Here is a 17061-nt window from a genome sequence, read left to right as displayed (position 1 = left end):
TGAGGAGACACTGAATACAGAGTCTGTCTCTGCCTTCATGACAGCTGTTTTAACAGAGAACTGCACCAGACTGCCTCAGTGAACTCATCTTTCCCACCTACACTCCATCAGGACTTCAGAGAACCAAGGATGTAATCTACAGTCACACACAATAAGACACACAAACATGCTCCTAGAGCTGCATAATAAGTTCTAATGAAATAAACATAACAAATCACCTATTAGAGTAGCTAAATGAGGGGTGGTGGGGGCTTAGTAGACATTCTGATTACTCTCTGAAATTTTCCATGTTGCCTCAATCATATCGCCAGTCATTTTACTGTTTATCCAGTTAATCCATGATGCTCCTTCTATGATTTAGCAAATTGCTGCAGATTCCATTGAAATTCACCAATGAATCTGTCTTAAAGGCATAGCACACACACAAAAAAAATGAAAATTCTGTTATCATTTACTCACCCACTGTTAGATTATTTTCTTTATCTGTCAGCGCCCTCAAATATTCTCAGCCACAGGAAGAAATGAACACAAACATAGTTCATTGTTCAAGCTTCTTCAAAGTTTATTGTTCAAGTGTCGGCTTATATACGTTTGTGAACAATGGTAAAGGTGATTTCCCTCTTCTCTCATTATCTCATAATGACATTTGTCTCCCCCATACATTACATTTGTCACCTATGTACAAAAAACACAGAGAGTGAATCACTTAAATGATCATTGTATGTACACAAAACTGATCTGCTACCTTTGTTCTATCTCTGTTGCAGTACTTACATGAGAATGGAGTTGTTCACAGAGACCTCAAACCAGAAAATCTCCTCTATGCTGACTTGTCAATAGACGCACCTCTTAAGATTGGTAACGAACTGTATACTCATACATTTAATCCATTATATCTTTGATGTGGGAAAAATGAGACTGAACAGTGAGTTCTTCACTCTTCAGGTTTTTATTGATTCCATCTTTTCTGTAATGTCCACAGCGGACTTTGGCCTTTCTAAAATAATTGATGAGCAAGTGACGATGAAGACAGTATGTGGGACCCCCGGCTACTGCGGTGAGTCAGAATTTAAGATAACACATTATTTGTATTATGATTTAACCACCCCATTACTTATTTCCTTATTTTTAGATAAACAGGTACCTCTAAAATAAATCATTTAGGTGTCCACAAGCAAGCAAATTCCAGTGAATGATTTATAAAGTTTTATAAGCCAATTAATTTGCAATCATTTGCCTCTATTCTCACATCCACTCAGCTCCTGAGATCCTCAGAGGAAACGCTTATGGTCCTGAGGTTGACATGTGGTCCGTGGGAGTCATCCTTTATATTTTGTGAGTATTACATTTACACTAAAGGGGTCATGAACTGTGTTGGTTTTATAATGTTTCTTGGGGTGCACTTACAATGTTAGTATGCTTTTTACATCCAAAATTGTCATAATTTATAAATAAAAGGCATTTTTCCTACCCTAATTTTAGCATCTGGTTTGAACGCTCCGTTTTAAGGGGCGTGTCTGCTGTGAGACTTCAGTGTAAACACCCACTGCTGTGATTGGCTGACATCTTTGCATATGAAATGGCCAATTATTACTCTCTCTTTTAGTGCGTTTTTACTATTAAAGCTCTCAAGGTTAACTAATCGTGAAAAGTGACAGACAAAGATCAACTGACTGTACATGAATCATTAATATCAGATCAGGCATTAGAATTAACACAGTTACTGACATGTTGTTGCATTACTGTCGAGTCCAGGTCCTGCACAATATTTTCTAATCCTCAACGGCATGTTTGCTTGGTAGCTCGATCTGGTTTAGCACCACGTAGGCCTATGTTACTTAGGCCAAAGAATATACATTATCAAGAAGCAACACTTAATAGAAAGTTCCACTGAAACATCGGCGCCCAGCAGCAGCCCTACGTTTCCGCCATTTTGTGGTGAAAGCGAGTTGGCAGTCCAATAGTTTCTATCAGCTGCTTCGTTTAAAAAACAAAAAAAACAAAAAACGTACATTAAAGCTGAAATCCAACCTGAATGATGACAACACAGAATGAAATACTATCACTAGTGATCATCAAATCCTTTTTACAGTTTATTTTACACACTTTGTGTTTAAGTCTTCCACTTTTTTCACAAAACCTTTGCTCTCTAGTCAGTTTGGGTTAAAAATCTTCAAGTTCAAGTGTTAGCATTATAAACACTGAATTAATAACAACATATGAAATTAAATTAAGAACATGCATCAGAAAAATTGGGAATGTTGGACAATAAACAACTTGATTTTGCAGTGTTGTCTAATGTCTGTTAAATCTCTTGTATTTGACCAGAAAGAACACACATGAATGACTGTAACTATATGTTACTGCCTCTGAAATAAAGCAACATGCAGCATAACATTGGTGTTTTCTGACTCATCCTGGACTGAAGCACAGGCTCTACTCTCCAGCACAATGGTGACCCATAAAACACACAATAGAAACACTCTAAATCCCAACAGAACATGAAACACTAACAGATCTCTCAAGATCTCAGCATCTTCACTTATTGCAATCCAGACTTTATTTCATATTAAAGTTCTTATTGAGAATTAACAGAGGTTTAGATGTTGCTGTTTTATTGAATAAAATAATAAAGTTTGAAGTCACCGTTCTGGTGGTCAGTGCTTGCTTTAATTGAGCTCTTGACCCTTGACACTTTAACATTAGTATTTCTCTGACTGCTTTAACTGTGTGTTTCTGATACACGTTTGTTATAGCAAAAAAGAAAAAAAAATCTCAGATCAGATGATGTTGGTCACTTTTTAATTGATGATAGTCATCATAAAGTGTCTGACTCATTGATAGCAGGTTCTGGTCTCTAAATTGTTTAATATCAGTTGTAATTTAAAATACCAAAACTTCTGCAGTGCTCTAATACTATAAACTATTTTTTTTTTTCTGTCAAGGTCATGCAGGCTCACACAGACACCAAGAATCAGTGTATGAATCTCAACAAAAAACAAACAAAAACAACAAGAAACTCAGATCAACTCACTACGTCACAAAACAAGCTACTAAAGTCACAAAAAATCTTTGTTGATTGACTTTTTTTTTTTTTTACACTTTTTAAAGTGAAGGTATTTGATTGTAATAATTCAGGAAATACCTGTAAAATAACAGCGTTTTTCGGTTTATTTAAATTAGGATATTTTACTTTAATTCTACAGGGTTTTTGGGCTGCCATTCATTTGACCGTTTTACCATTTAACTGTTTTGTTACTGTTTAATTACTGATAATTTTTTTAATTTTACATTTGTTTGTAATTTAAGAAAACAGAAAAAATACTGTATAAAAAATACAGTAAATTTTCTGTAAAAAATATGTGAATTACTGTAATTTTTCATTAATGTCATAACACATAAAAGAGTTTTGAGTATAATTTAAAAGAAAAGAAAATGACCGTAAAAAATCACAGTTATTTTCCATAAAATTAGGATTTTTTTTTACAGTGTAGGAGCCATACAATTTACTGATGACTTAATTTAAAAAACTGTGCTATTGCGCTTCTGATTTGGCAGTAAAATTGTGAAAATGTGAAGGATTCTATGGTCCAGTTAGTATTTTCACCCCATAATGGCGGCCGCGCTACCGGAACGCCATCTAGTGGTTGTTACCCAAAAAGTATCAAAGTGTTGCCTCTTGGGTTCTAAGCTCTTTGCTTAGGCTACTGAGGATCTTTGTTGACATCTTTGTACGCATGCGCGGTTGTGTGGCAACAAAACAAACAGTATGGCGGGCTGTAAAGACGCGACGAGCACTTTCAAGAGAGTTAGCGGGCGAAATCCACAATATATAAGCACTTTAACATCTGAAGACCGGAGGAGGTTTGGAGAGAAGCTCAAAATCTGTATTGGTGACAAAATTGAAGTTATTCAAAGCCCATATGAGATCTGGGATGACAAAAAACGTTGGTCCGACTCGCCCGTGTCTTGGCCACCAATCTGCTGGGGAGACATTTATTCTTATTTAATAGAAACCCCTGGACCCTTCACTCATGAAAGATTAAAGGCTTTCAAAAGTCTGGAGGCCTATGATTATTTTGTTTCTCGCAAAGTTGGGCCGATCTTTTCTGCCAAACAGAAAGCAGTGATCGTGCTAAAAGCAGAGGTTAGACCTGGCCAAGCAGAGTCACAGCGTGATTCGCATCTCCCGTGGGCGATCGCCAAAGAGAACGGCGAAATAATCACTGCTCACTGCGACTGCAAAGCCGGGTAAGAACGCGAAAACATATGACTCGGTTGATTTGACTCAGTTTTATTTATTTTTTATTTAATCTTCTATAAATACATAGTCACTAAGACTTACCATGAACAAAATGTGCCTCACAAACTCGATCAGAAGCTGCAGGAATCCAGGCTTTCTTCAGAGCGTCCAGGTTCAATCGCCTAATTGCACGCAACCATTTCTTTCGTTTTTCGCTATCCTTTTCGGAGGGAATTCGAAAAAACTTTTTATCAGGCCCCCAACGAGCCGTACAATCGACCACACAGCAAGAGTGAACCATCCTCTTCTCTAAATCCTCCTCCAAACGTGCAAAACAATCAAATTACAGGTATCTAGCGGCGTTTCTTGCCACACGACTCCCATGATGCAACGCGACAAACATAAACAATGACGTCACAAAAGATCCGCCTATTGCATGTCATGCACAAATCGGTGGGAGGGGCTAAACAGGCAGGAATAAAGTAGGCATTGATCTTCTTCTGCAGAGGCGGTGCTTGCTGCCCTTTGACATCATAGATCCCCACTTTGTAAATCCTGTCATTTTCTGGGTCTGGTGTCAATTAAAGCTTTTATTGGACTAACAAGAAAGTTTTCAGCTCTGAAACTTAAAGGATATTCTTATAGTATGATGACCTCTTATATGTCAAAAGCTCAAGGAAAATTTGATTTCTCAGTTCATCACCCCTTTAATGTTTATTCATTGTGCAGACTCTTTTATCTGACTTGCAAGTAGTATATGGAAAAATTTAAACACAAGTGCTTAATCATATGATTTTTTTTTTTTTATTATTGTAAAATAACACCTTAGTGGCATATTAAAAGTGGTAATGTATAATGTCATATTTTTGAATTATAGGATTTTTTCATAATACAGCTATGTCATAATTATTCAACCCCTATTCAATATTGCTGTTTTTAAATCACTTACTAGTATGGTAGAGTACAAAATTGTGTTAAAAATCAGTTAAGCCTTTGGGAACTATATAACAGCACTTTAGTTAGAGACACATAAATTTAGCTCATGCATGTGCTGAAATTGAGTAGCAGATATGGGCAAGACAAAAGCTCTCTCACAAAACCTAAGAGAAGAAGGCTATGGCTACAAGATATTTCCAAGACACTAAAAGTTCCTAGAAACACAGTTGGCAGCATTGTTTGTAAGTTTAAAATGCATGGTACCATAGCAAACCCTCTAGCATGGAAGAAAACTCACAATTTTATCAAGGGGAATAAGATTTTTTTTTAGCATAGCTGAGCCTCAAAACCCTCAAGACTTGCAAGATGACCTGTTGAGAGGACCTGATGAGAGGAGGATAAAACATTTCAATGCAGATTATAAGAAGTACACTAAAGACTATAAGAATATTGACGTCATGCCCAAACACCTCGACGAACGCCACTCTTGACCAAGAGAACAGGGTGACTTGAATATGCTAAAAAAGCATTTGATTAGTTCTGGAAGAATGTTTTATGGAATGATGAGACCAAAGTATCAGGACATTTTGGCAAAAATTATAAAGCCTTCAGTGTGTAAACTAAAGCGTCACTGGATCATTGGACTTTCCAGCTGGACAATGATCCCAATTATCTCAAAGTATCCCAAATCTACCAAGCTTGGTGGAGGGATCGGTCCTGGAATGTTCTTGAGTGACCTGCTCAGTCTACAGAATAAAATCCCCTTGAAAACTTCACTTTGCCCCCAGTTCCTCAGAAGGAGAGCTAGCTTTAGCCACACTCGCCTTTTTGCTCTTATCTCCAGTAACTTGTTCCTGGAAAGGGCACAGACGATTTATAAAGAGGAGCTGAAGGGAATGGAAAAAGGGGGCAAGAGCTTGGGTCTCCGTCTTGCTCAAACATTCTCCTCTTTCTTCGCCACACCCATAGCTCCCCGATCTGTGTATGGCTTTTTCCTATTGTGCTGACTTTGCCCCCCACTTCTCGTAGAGAAAAGCTGGGCGGGCAGCCACACTCGTCTTCTGTTCTTAGGAAGGGCCTGATTGAACCCGGCAAAGGATATACTTCCCGAAAGGCAGACAACTGCGTTCTCGCCTCTCTAAACCTGTCGACCACCATCTCAACAGCAGTGCTAAACAGCCCAGAGGGGCATCAAGGAGGATAGCTTTATCTGACTCCTTGATCCCTGACAAATTAAGCCAGAGATGTCTCTCTGTTGCCACCATAACATGGAGAGCCAGATCTATGGCCATATGCAGTTCAGAGACCTCCTCAGGAGATAACGGGAGTCTTGATGAGTATGAGGATGAATTTAGCAAAGGTAATTTGCTAAATTACTTTCCTCCCGAGGAATCCACCCATAACCCTGCTCGCTCAGCCCCTCTACATTCGAGTAACTCAAAGCCGAATGGACCAGACGGGCAGAGTATAGCTCTCCACACACCTGACACCTCAGTGTGCAGGTCTGGGATAAAGGTAAGGATCACCATTCATCTAAGATACCATTCATCTAAATGACCTTCCACAGTCTCACGCTTTGAGCCAGACCAGTTTAAATTCAGTCTGGCTGTGGCACTAGTCATAAGTTTCACCATTTCATCATAATCAGCGGTTTGCAGCGTTGAGCAGGAAACAGATCTATTAAATACATCCATTTGTACTGACACAACATCTATTATATCAGAATCATTGATGAGCAATGAGTCCTTGCTTTCCGTGAGCTTGCTTTCCTGAGCTGGCTTCTGCTTCTGGTACAATGATGATGGAGCCGGCAGGAGAGGTGAGGGGAACTCCAACAAGCTACTCCACCAGCTCCTTCTGAGATTCCCATGATCATAGCCTGCGCGCTGCCTCAGCAAATGCAGAGTTAGCGCTGTGGGGATCAGCAGCTTGACTCTCTTAACTCGTAAAACCATCACAATGAATGCATCCAACTTCATCGCACTGTGTCGGCCATTGTATGGCGTGTTTGTACACGTGCCTCAGACACCGTGTTCTGCGAGGGCACATCCCTGTAGAAGTTCCCTCGAAAGGGAACAGAGGTATTTATACCATGGGGTCAGTATGTTTTTTTTTACAGTTTTTGCCCGTTGCTTGAACACATTTTGCAAAACTTCGCTCATTGTGCCAAAACTCTACACACAAGTAAACATGACACAACACTGGGAAATATACCATTCACATCTCTGTCAAATTGAAACTCTGCTATCAAAACTTAACATTCCTTTGTCAAAATGTAACTCTGATGACAAAATGACACACACTTGCATCATATGAATACACTTTCAGATCAGCAGTAACACACTAGTCTACTTTATATAAAACACTGCAGTCTTTAATTTTCACTGTTTTTATTCAGTTCATCAGTTAGCATTCTGTGAGGCTCAATGCAACACTTAGTTTTTGTTCTGCTTTTTTTTTCCAACAAAGGTTTTCACAACAACCAAAAATGAAAGTACTGAAAGGTTACAAATGACATCAACTCAATACTGCACATCACAGTACTGTACTTTACAGTACAGTAAAGTAAATGCAGTAACGCAAAAATAATACAAAAATAAAACAAAATACACTACCGTAAATACAGGAAAACAGGCAAATTGTGCGTGGGTGGGATTATAGATCCTGCTGTCTGTTTGGGTCTGGCCACATGATCCACCACCATTGCTCTAATATCATCTGAAATATTGTTCCGTGCATAGCCTCTTTGACCATGTCCTACTCCTCTCTCTGTTTGTCTTTCTCTTCCTCTTCCTCTTCCTCCACCTCTTGCTCTCCATGCTTGCAAAGTTCTCAAAATGGCTTAACTGAGGCCGTTTTGTAGCTGGCTGATTGGTGTTCAGTTTTGTAAGTAAGTGTTTTGAGGTGTGTATTTGACTGGTTGCAATTACCCGATGTGTTTTGTATTTTGGATACATGTGTTTTCCAAATGGCACCCTGAGATTTCATTTTTGAACGAAGTGTCTTATGTATGAAATAGAGTGTAGTATGCAGGACCAAGTGTGTTGCATAAAGGAGTAAGTGTGTTGCAGAATTGTAACTAGAGTGCAAAGCAGCGCTTTTGTTTAAGGTATGGGTACATGTGTTTGAGGTATGGTAACAAAAGCTTCAAGTTGTGTTACTTTAGTCTAAGCATGGGTCTATAGTGTTCAAGCAACGGGCAAAAACTGTAAGAATTTACAGTTTTTTTCAATTACCAATACTTTTTCTAATCTCTTAACACAGAGCACAATTGATGGCATTATGAAGCTGGCATTAATAACCTCTCTCAAATCCCTTTTATTTTTCTTTGAGTCCCACCTCTTTTGAGCCTTACTCCTGGTATCAGGAGGATGAGCTCAAGGGGTGACAATCTGGGCCTGTCTGTGGCCCGCAGACTCAGGTGGCCCAGGATCCCCCAAGGTCTAAAATTATCGACCACCACCTCAACGGACGTGCCGAACAGCTGAAAGGGCGAGACTGGCGCATCGAGAAGAAAGCGTTTCTCTTTCTCCCCGATGTTGGCCAGATTGATCCACAGATGTCTCTCCGTGGCCACCATAGCTGCCATAGCACGACCAATCGCAGCAGCAGTCCGCTTTGTGGCCCGGAGAGCCAGATCTGTGGTGCGGCACAGCTCTGTTACCGCCTCAGGGGAAAGACACTGTCCGTTATCCAGGTCCTTAAACAGGTCGGCCTGGTAAGCTTGTAATACAGCCATAGTGTGTAAAGCTCCACTGGCCTGACCTGCAGCCACATTCGCCCTGCCATTCAGCTTAGATGTCATTTTTGAATGGCTTGAATGGCAGGGTTGGAATATCGATGCATCACCCATTGAGAGATAGCCCGCGAACATCTCTTCAAATGAGAGGCATCCATGCATATCCATGCTTACGCAATCAATCCACATTCGCATAATTCGAATGCTGAAATGAACAAACGTGAGCTAAATATGGTTTCTTCCAAGACCTCTCAACCTCTGCATGGTGGTCCGGAAGAAACAAAAAACTCGCAAAGAGCTCGGTGGTTACGGCCAGCCAAGAAATGCTCGTCTAATCTTCCGTGAACGATCTGTGGCATTTCGCACTTCCACGGAAGATCTAATCGCTGTGTCGTGCGAGCCATACCCTCCTGCAGCTCACTGTATGCAGGGCAGGCAGGCGGGCTGCGAGGGCTCCATAAGACTGTCTTCGCCTTGCGCAGCCACATCCTGCTCTTCCTTCCAGAAGAGCGCTATCCACCAGATCGGATGATTCAGATTAATGAGAAAGAGACATACCCAATTCAAAGTCCTCCGCCAGCTCGACTTTAGAGTCCCAGGATCTCAATCTCCACTGTGCCTGAGCTGCAGCAGGTCCTGATCCCCCAGGCACTGATGCTTGTTTCAATTCCCTCGAGAAAAGGGCCAGGCACGAATTGAGCTTTTCCATAGTTCCCTCACAATCTGTGCATTCCGCTCCCTCAAGAAAGGAACACGTATGATCCTCACCAAGACAAATAACACACATATCATGTGTATCGTCCGGTGTCAGATAGCGCTGACACGGGGGGACACGCTTCCTAAAGTGTTTGTCAGAGGAGGATACAGTCACCTAAACACACTTAAAACAAAGGGTCACCTGAATACAAAAAAGCAGATGACGTATACTCCAGGTGCTCCTTTTATACTCCCGGTCGCACTAGATTGACGTCACTGGCTGTCACAGGCCAATGTCATTGTCGCGTTTCTATTCTTACTTTAGACATCGTCGTGCCAAGGCCCAAAGTGTCTTTGACACAGTGCGAGTTCCCATTCCAAAGGGAATTACAGGTTTTTTCAGTTGCTAACGTTACTTTTGTCCAATCTGTAGTCACATTTTCAAAACTCTAAACACATTTAGCAGAACATCCATTGGCCATACCATTAACACAATTCATGTCGTTTTCACACAAAATGCTGTCAATTAACACATTTCTTAAAAGCTTACATTTTCTTTTCATATAAGCTTACCCCATACCAAAATCATGGTGTTACGGATCCCTTGTTTCCCTGGACTCCATATCCCATGATCCTCCTGTTCTCCACACCTGCACTCACTTCCCTCGTCAGCTCCCCATCGTCACTCATCACCTGCACCTGGACTCTATTGTTAGCACTCCCTTTATATTGCACTCACTCCCTTCACTCCTCGTCCGTCTTGAATGTTGTTTAATGTGTATGTTGGCGTTCCTGCCCTGTGTTCATTAAAGAAGTGTATGTTTGTGGAAATCCGTATCTGCCTCGTCTCTCTACACCAGCAACACGTAACACATGGATCTTTCTCATCTAATTTGCAAATGCTTAAACACAGCAAGTCAGAAATGAAGACCCAATGTTCCAATCATTAAATATAGTATGAAACCTATACTTTTGCAACAACAGCAATACAGGAAAAGTACTGGAAAATAAATATAAAACAAATACTGAAACAATTGATAAGCATTTTTAATTAGCAGATCACTTAAATAGTGAGAAATAGCAGATTCCAATCTCAGTTGGAGGAATAGTCAGGTGTTGAATTTATTTTCATTATATGGACATACAGTAAAATAGGACTCTTTTAATCGGATTTGTTCAGTGTGTATGAAGAACAACACAGAGGAGCAGAGAGAAAATAATATCTGGGTAAGGGAGAGGAATAGATGAAGGAGGAAAGGAGAAGTTGAATCAGGACAAGGGAGAAGAAGAGGTATAGGAGAGGAGGAAGAATGTGTGCTAGACTGTGCATCTCTATGGTTTTCCCCCTTACACATTTGGAACCTATGAAAGCTTATTTCTGCCATGAATAGAAAATTAAAAAAAGGTAATTGTGACTTTTTATATTACAATTCTTACTTTTTTCTCTCAATTCCTAGTTTATATCTTACAATTCTGAGAAAAAAAAGTCAGAATTGTGAGATGTAAACAATATTAAAAATATTTTGTAAAATAAAAAAATATTTTTGATAAAAAGTTAAAAAAAATTACCTTTTGTGCTTTTTGATTCTGTGGTGGAAAAAAGCTTCCATAATAACCAAAGACCATGTATGTTGGATTTGTTGTTGATCAATGGCAGCAATTTCAGGTTTTCATTTCAGTAAAAGCTTTATACTACAACAATTCCACTACCACTGTTCCATGTTTACAAAATATGTGATCTGCATAGGGCACTAGCTACCAAGGGGACACCGTCAACACCCTCTATGGGGGCAACATCAACACCACACACCCAACCCCAGAAAGAGATTTCAACCAAGGGGGCAACTGAAGTTCTGCATATATGGGGACTCATTTGACCAGTGGCTGCCCTGTTACTTCCTGTTACTTTCTGTTACTTTCTTCTTCTTCTCTTTTTCTACTGCACATTCTATAAAATAATGACTCACTTCTGTTGCCAAGAATGCACACATTCAACACTCAACCAAAAATGTAGAATGGCTTACATGCAATATACTTTTACTGCAGTAAAAGGAAAGTGAATTTTAAAAACTATGAATTTCATATTTTCTGTTGGTTGAACTGAAACATGACAAGTAAATGCAGTTTTCGTAATGCCATCAACTGTTAGTATTTTGACAGTCATTGCACAATGATTGACTATATGTTCACGTTGGATAGAAAACTAGTGCTGTGTTTTGACAGAAAGACTCAATTTTGAATCAGGTTTGCTGTATTTTGATAGAGTTTGTGCTGAAAAAGTTTTTAGCATTATGAAATGCAGAGTTTGTGTTTATTTAACAAAATATGGTTTTGGGCAGAAAATTAACTATTTGGCTAATTGTGTGATGTATGTGTGTTGCTGTGTTAAGAGTTTAGAAAAAGTACTTTAAGTATTGGTAAACACTTGTTAGCAATTGAAAAAAACTGTAATCACTGTTTCAAATAACAAGATCATTTAGATATGTAATGAGAACCTTTGGTTTAAGTCACCGAAACACAACAGTATGATCTTATTTCAATTTAGTAATTTTAACAATCAGTTCATTCAATAGCAAACAACACAAGATACATGTTTCAAATCACCCCTGTTGCTGAAATATTTACACAGGTTACAGATGCCACAATTAGAAAATACACTTACATTACCTAAATTACATAATTGACATAAAATCCATAATGTTTGTAATAGTATCTATTTTCAGTGTGTTATCAAAAGGTATGAAGTATGACACAGTCATGAGGTTTTGTGTAGAGCAGAGTTTGCTGCCAATACAGTAAATGTTCTCACTGTACCATATGACTGAATCTACAACTGATCTTATAGACGTTTCGTTGGTAAATGTGGTTTACGGGGACTCTCCCTATAGGCGTAATTATTTTTAGACTGTACAAACTGTATATTCTATCCCCTACACTTACCCTACCCCTAAACATACCCATCACAGAAAACTTTCTGCATTTTTACATTTTATAAAAATATAATTTCATATGATTTATAAGCTAAAAGTCCAAACAAGGTCTAAAATTACTGGTGTTACCATCCTTGGTTCACACTTTGAAAAAAAAAAAAAATATATATATATATAGAAACTATGCCTATAGAATCAATATCTATAGAAATCTATAGGTTTACCAAATGATCCATTGATTAACCATTACAGTTTTTTTAATTGCTAACAAGAGTTTACCAATACTTAAAGTACTTTTTAACTCTTAACACAGCAACTCCCATACATCACACAATTAGCCAAATAGTTAATTTTCTGCCCCAAACTATATTTTGTTAAATAAACACAAACTCTACATTTCAAAACTCTAAAAACCTTTTTCAACATACACTAGCTCTATCAAAACACAGCAAACCTGATTCAAAATCAAGTCGTTCTGTCAAACACCAACACTAGTTTTCTATCCAACATGAACATATAGTCAATCAAAGCGCAATGACTGTCAAAATACTGACAGTTGATGGCATTATGAAAACTGCATTATTGTCTTGTTTCGGTTCTACCTGGAGAAAATATGAAATCTATTGTTTTTTATAATTCATTTTCCTCTTACTGCAGTAATATTAGAAAGTTTACATGTAAGCCATTCTACATTTTTGGTTGAGTGTTGAAAGTGTGCATTCTTGGCAACAGAAGTGAGTCATTACTTTATAGAATGTGCAGTATAAAATGATGGTGCCCTCATAGAGGGTGGGATGGTGTCACCTTGGTTGTTAGTGTCCTACGCAGGCCACATATTCTGCATATATGGAACAGTGGTAGTGGGATCGTTGTAGTAAAAGCTTTACATTAAGCTTTCACTGAAATGAAAACATGAAATTGCTGCCATTGATCAACAACAAATCCAACATACATGGCCTTTGGTTACTGTTGAAGCTTTTGGTCCACCACAGAATAAAAAAAAAGTATAAAAGGTAATTGTGACTTTTTATCTCACAATTCTATTTATTTATTTATTTATATATATATATTTTTTGTTGTTGAGTTTCACATCTCACAATTTGACTTTTTTCTCAGAATTGTGAAATATAAACTATAGGAATTGAGAGAAAAAAGTCAGAATTGTGAAATAAAAAGACACAATTACCTTTTTTATTCACGGCAGAAATACGCTTTCATAGGTTTCCACATGTGTAAGGGGGGAAAACCAAAGAGATGCGCAATCCAGCACACATTCTTACTCCTCTCCCATATACCTCTTCTTCTCCCTTGTCCTGATCCAACTACTCATCTGTTCCTCTCACTTACCCAGACATTTCTCTCTGTTCCTCTGCTTTCTCTCTGTGTTGTTCTTGATCCACACTGAACAAATCCGATTCAAAGAGTCCTATTTTGCTGTATGTCCATGTAATGAAAAGAACTTCAACACCTGACTATGCCTCCAACTGAGATTGGAATCTGCTATTTCTCAATATTTCAGTGATCTGCTAATTAAAAATGCTTATTTTTGTTTGATATATTTTTTCAATACTTTTGAGCTGCTGTTGTTGCAAAAGTAGAGGTTTTATATTATATTTAATGATTGGAACATTGGGTCTTCATTTCTGACTTGCTGTGTTTAAGCATTTGCAAATAAGATGAGAAAGATCCATGATTTTGGTATGGGGTAAGCCTATACAGAAAAGAAAATGTAAGCATTTTAGAAACGTGTTAATTGACTGCATTTTCTGTGAAAACGACATGAATTGTGTTAATGGTATGGCCACAATAAGACAGATGTCCTGCTAAATGTGTTTAGAGTTTTGAAAATGTGACTACAGATTGGACAAAAGTATGTTAGCAATTGAAAAAAAGTGTCAAGTGTCAAGTTTCATGCAATCAGAAGGATGCTAAGTGCCTCAGAAACCCCCATAAAGAATATTAAAGTTTAATGCGTTGCCATGACAACAGTATTCAAGATATAAAGAATCCTTTCACAGGTGTGCATCTGCCATTTTTTGACATTATACTGATGAAATTTGAAGTGAATAAGAGGGCGATTTCAAAGCATTTTGAAAGTGACACACTTCCTGCTGCCAATTGGTGGCACTATGACTTTGACTCACAATAGTCACATCCATGTGATCTACCTCCTACAACGAGCACACAGCTGAAGTTTCATCAAAATCAGTTAATGTACGCAGAAGTTATAACACACTTCCTGTTTCCCTTTTCTCACCATAAATTAGTTTCAACGCCACGGCCAAACCATTCAAGATATCTAAAATCTGCTCGCAATTTAGCATCCTCAATGTCTTGAATTATATGCTGACCGAGTTTCATGGTGATCGGATGATTCTCCTAGGAGGAGTTGTGAAAGTTGTTCAGCCCTATGAGATCTTTAACTGTTTGAAGTCTTACTGTAGGTGAAAAGGGGTGCACTACAGAGCCCCTCAAATACAACCATATAAAAGGGTGTGCCACAGAGCCCCCCATGACGATTTGTGCCCAGCCCCGATGGTCAAATTTTCCAATGTGTGTGTAAAGTTTCAAGGGTTTTTGAGCATGTTAAGGGACCCAAAAGTGCCTGAAAGGTCAGGGGGAAAAAAAATGTACCTAAGGAAAACAATAGGGCCTTTGCCGTTTCAGCCCTAATAATTACATTATTAAAATGGAAAACAGTTATTTTTACAGGTTTTTTTTTTTTTTTTTTTTTTCAATTGCTAACAAGCGTTTACCAATACTTAATGTACTTTTTCTAAACTCTTAACACAGCAACACACATACATCATACAATTAGCCAAATAGTTAATTTTCTGCCCAAAACCATATTTTGTTAAATAAACACAAACTCTACATTTCAAAATGCAAAAAAACATTTTCAACATACACTTACTCTGTCAAAACACAGCAAACCTGATTCAAAATCGAATCGTTCTGTCAAAACATAGCACTAGTTTTCTATCCAACATAGACTATATATGACATATAGTCAATCAAAGTGCAATGACTGCCAAAATAATAACAGTTGATAGCATTATGAAAACTGCATTGCTTGTCATGTTTCGGTTCTACCTGCAGAAAATATGAAATCCATTGTTTTTTATAATTCATTTTCCTTTTACTGCAGTAATATAAGAATGTTTACATGTAAGCCATTCTACATTTTTGGTTGAGTGTTGAATGTGTGCATTCTTGGCAACAGAAGTGAATAAGTAATGACTTTATAGAATGTGCAGTAGAAAAAAGACGAAAGTAACAGAATTGCTCAGGGCAGCCACTGGTCAAATGGGTCCCCTGCAGAACTTCAGTTGGCCCCTTGGTTGAAATCTCTTTCTGGGGTTGGGTGTGTGGTGTTGATGGTGCCCTCATAGAGGGTTGGATGGTGTAACCTTGGTTGTTAGTGCCCTATGCAGACCACATATTCTGCATATATGGAACAGTCGAAGTGGAATCGTTGTAGTAAAAGCTTTACATGAAGCTTTTACTGAAATGAAAACATGAAATTGCTGCCATTGATCAACAACAAATCCAACATACATGACCTTTGATTACTGTTGAAGCATTTTGTCCACCACAGAATAAAAAAGTATAAAAGGTAATTGTGACTTTTTATCTCACAATTCTATTTTTTATTTTTTTTATTTTGCAATTGTGAGTTTACATCTCACAATTCTGACTTTTTTTCCTCAGAATTGTGATATATAAACTATAGGAACTGAGAGAAAAAAAGTCAGAATTGTGAGACAAAAAAGACATAATTACCTTTTTTTTATTTTCTGTTCATGGCAGAAATAAGCTTTCATAGGTTCTACATGTGTAAGTGAAAAAAAAACAAAAAAAAAAAACAGAGATGCACAGTCTAGCACACATTCTTCCTCCTCTCCTCTACCTCTTCTTCTCCCTTGTCCCAATCCAACTTCTCCTCTTCTGGCTTCATTTATTCTTCTCCCTTACCCAGACTTTTTTTGGGGGGTCCTCTGTGTTATTCTTCATCCACACTGAACAAATCCGATTCAAAGAGTCATATTTTACTGTGTGTCCATGTAATGGAAAGTAATTGAACTCCTGACTATGCTTCCAACTGAGATTGGAATCTGCTATTTCTCAATATCAGTGATACGCTAATTAAAACTGCTTATCAATTGTTTCGGTATTTGTTTTATATATTTTTTTTCAATACTTTTGAGCTGCTGTTGTTGCAAAAGTAGAGGTTTTATATTATATTTAATGATTGGAACATTGGGACTTTATTTCTGATTTGCTGTGTTTAAGCATTTGCAAATAAGATGAGAAAGATCCATGATTTTGGTATGGAGTAAGCTTAAATGAAAAGAAAATTTAAGCATTTTAGAAACATGTTAATTGACTGCATTTTGTTTGAAAATGACATGAATTGTATTAATGGTGTGGCCACAACAGACGGATGTTGTGCTAAATGTGTTTAGAGTTTTGAAAATGTGACTACAGATTGGACAAAAGTATGTTAGCAATTGAAA

The 17061-nt window shown here is 38.0% G+C and overlaps 1 protein-coding gene across 1 annotated transcript in view; it reads left to right on the top strand.

Moving 5' to 3' along the window:
• The window catches only part of si:ch73-60h1.1 (calcium/calmodulin-dependent protein kinase type IV), a 63815-nt gene that overhangs the window by 33572 nt on the left and 13182 nt on the right, over positions 1–17061 (top strand). The window contains 3 exon segments of the mRNA XM_048155849.1: positions 768–858; positions 983–1057; positions 1260–1335. Coding sequence (XP_048011806.1) covers positions 768–858; positions 983–1057; positions 1260–1335 — 242 coding nt within the window.

This window comes from Megalobrama amblycephala, linkage group LG14 (genome assembly GCF_018812025.1).
Source record: "Megalobrama amblycephala isolate DHTTF-2021 linkage group LG14, ASM1881202v1, whole genome shotgun sequence".
Lineage (NCBI taxonomy): Eukaryota > Metazoa > Chordata > Actinopteri > Cypriniformes > Xenocyprididae > Megalobrama > Megalobrama amblycephala.
This window is presented reverse-complemented; position numbering and strand designations above follow the sequence as displayed.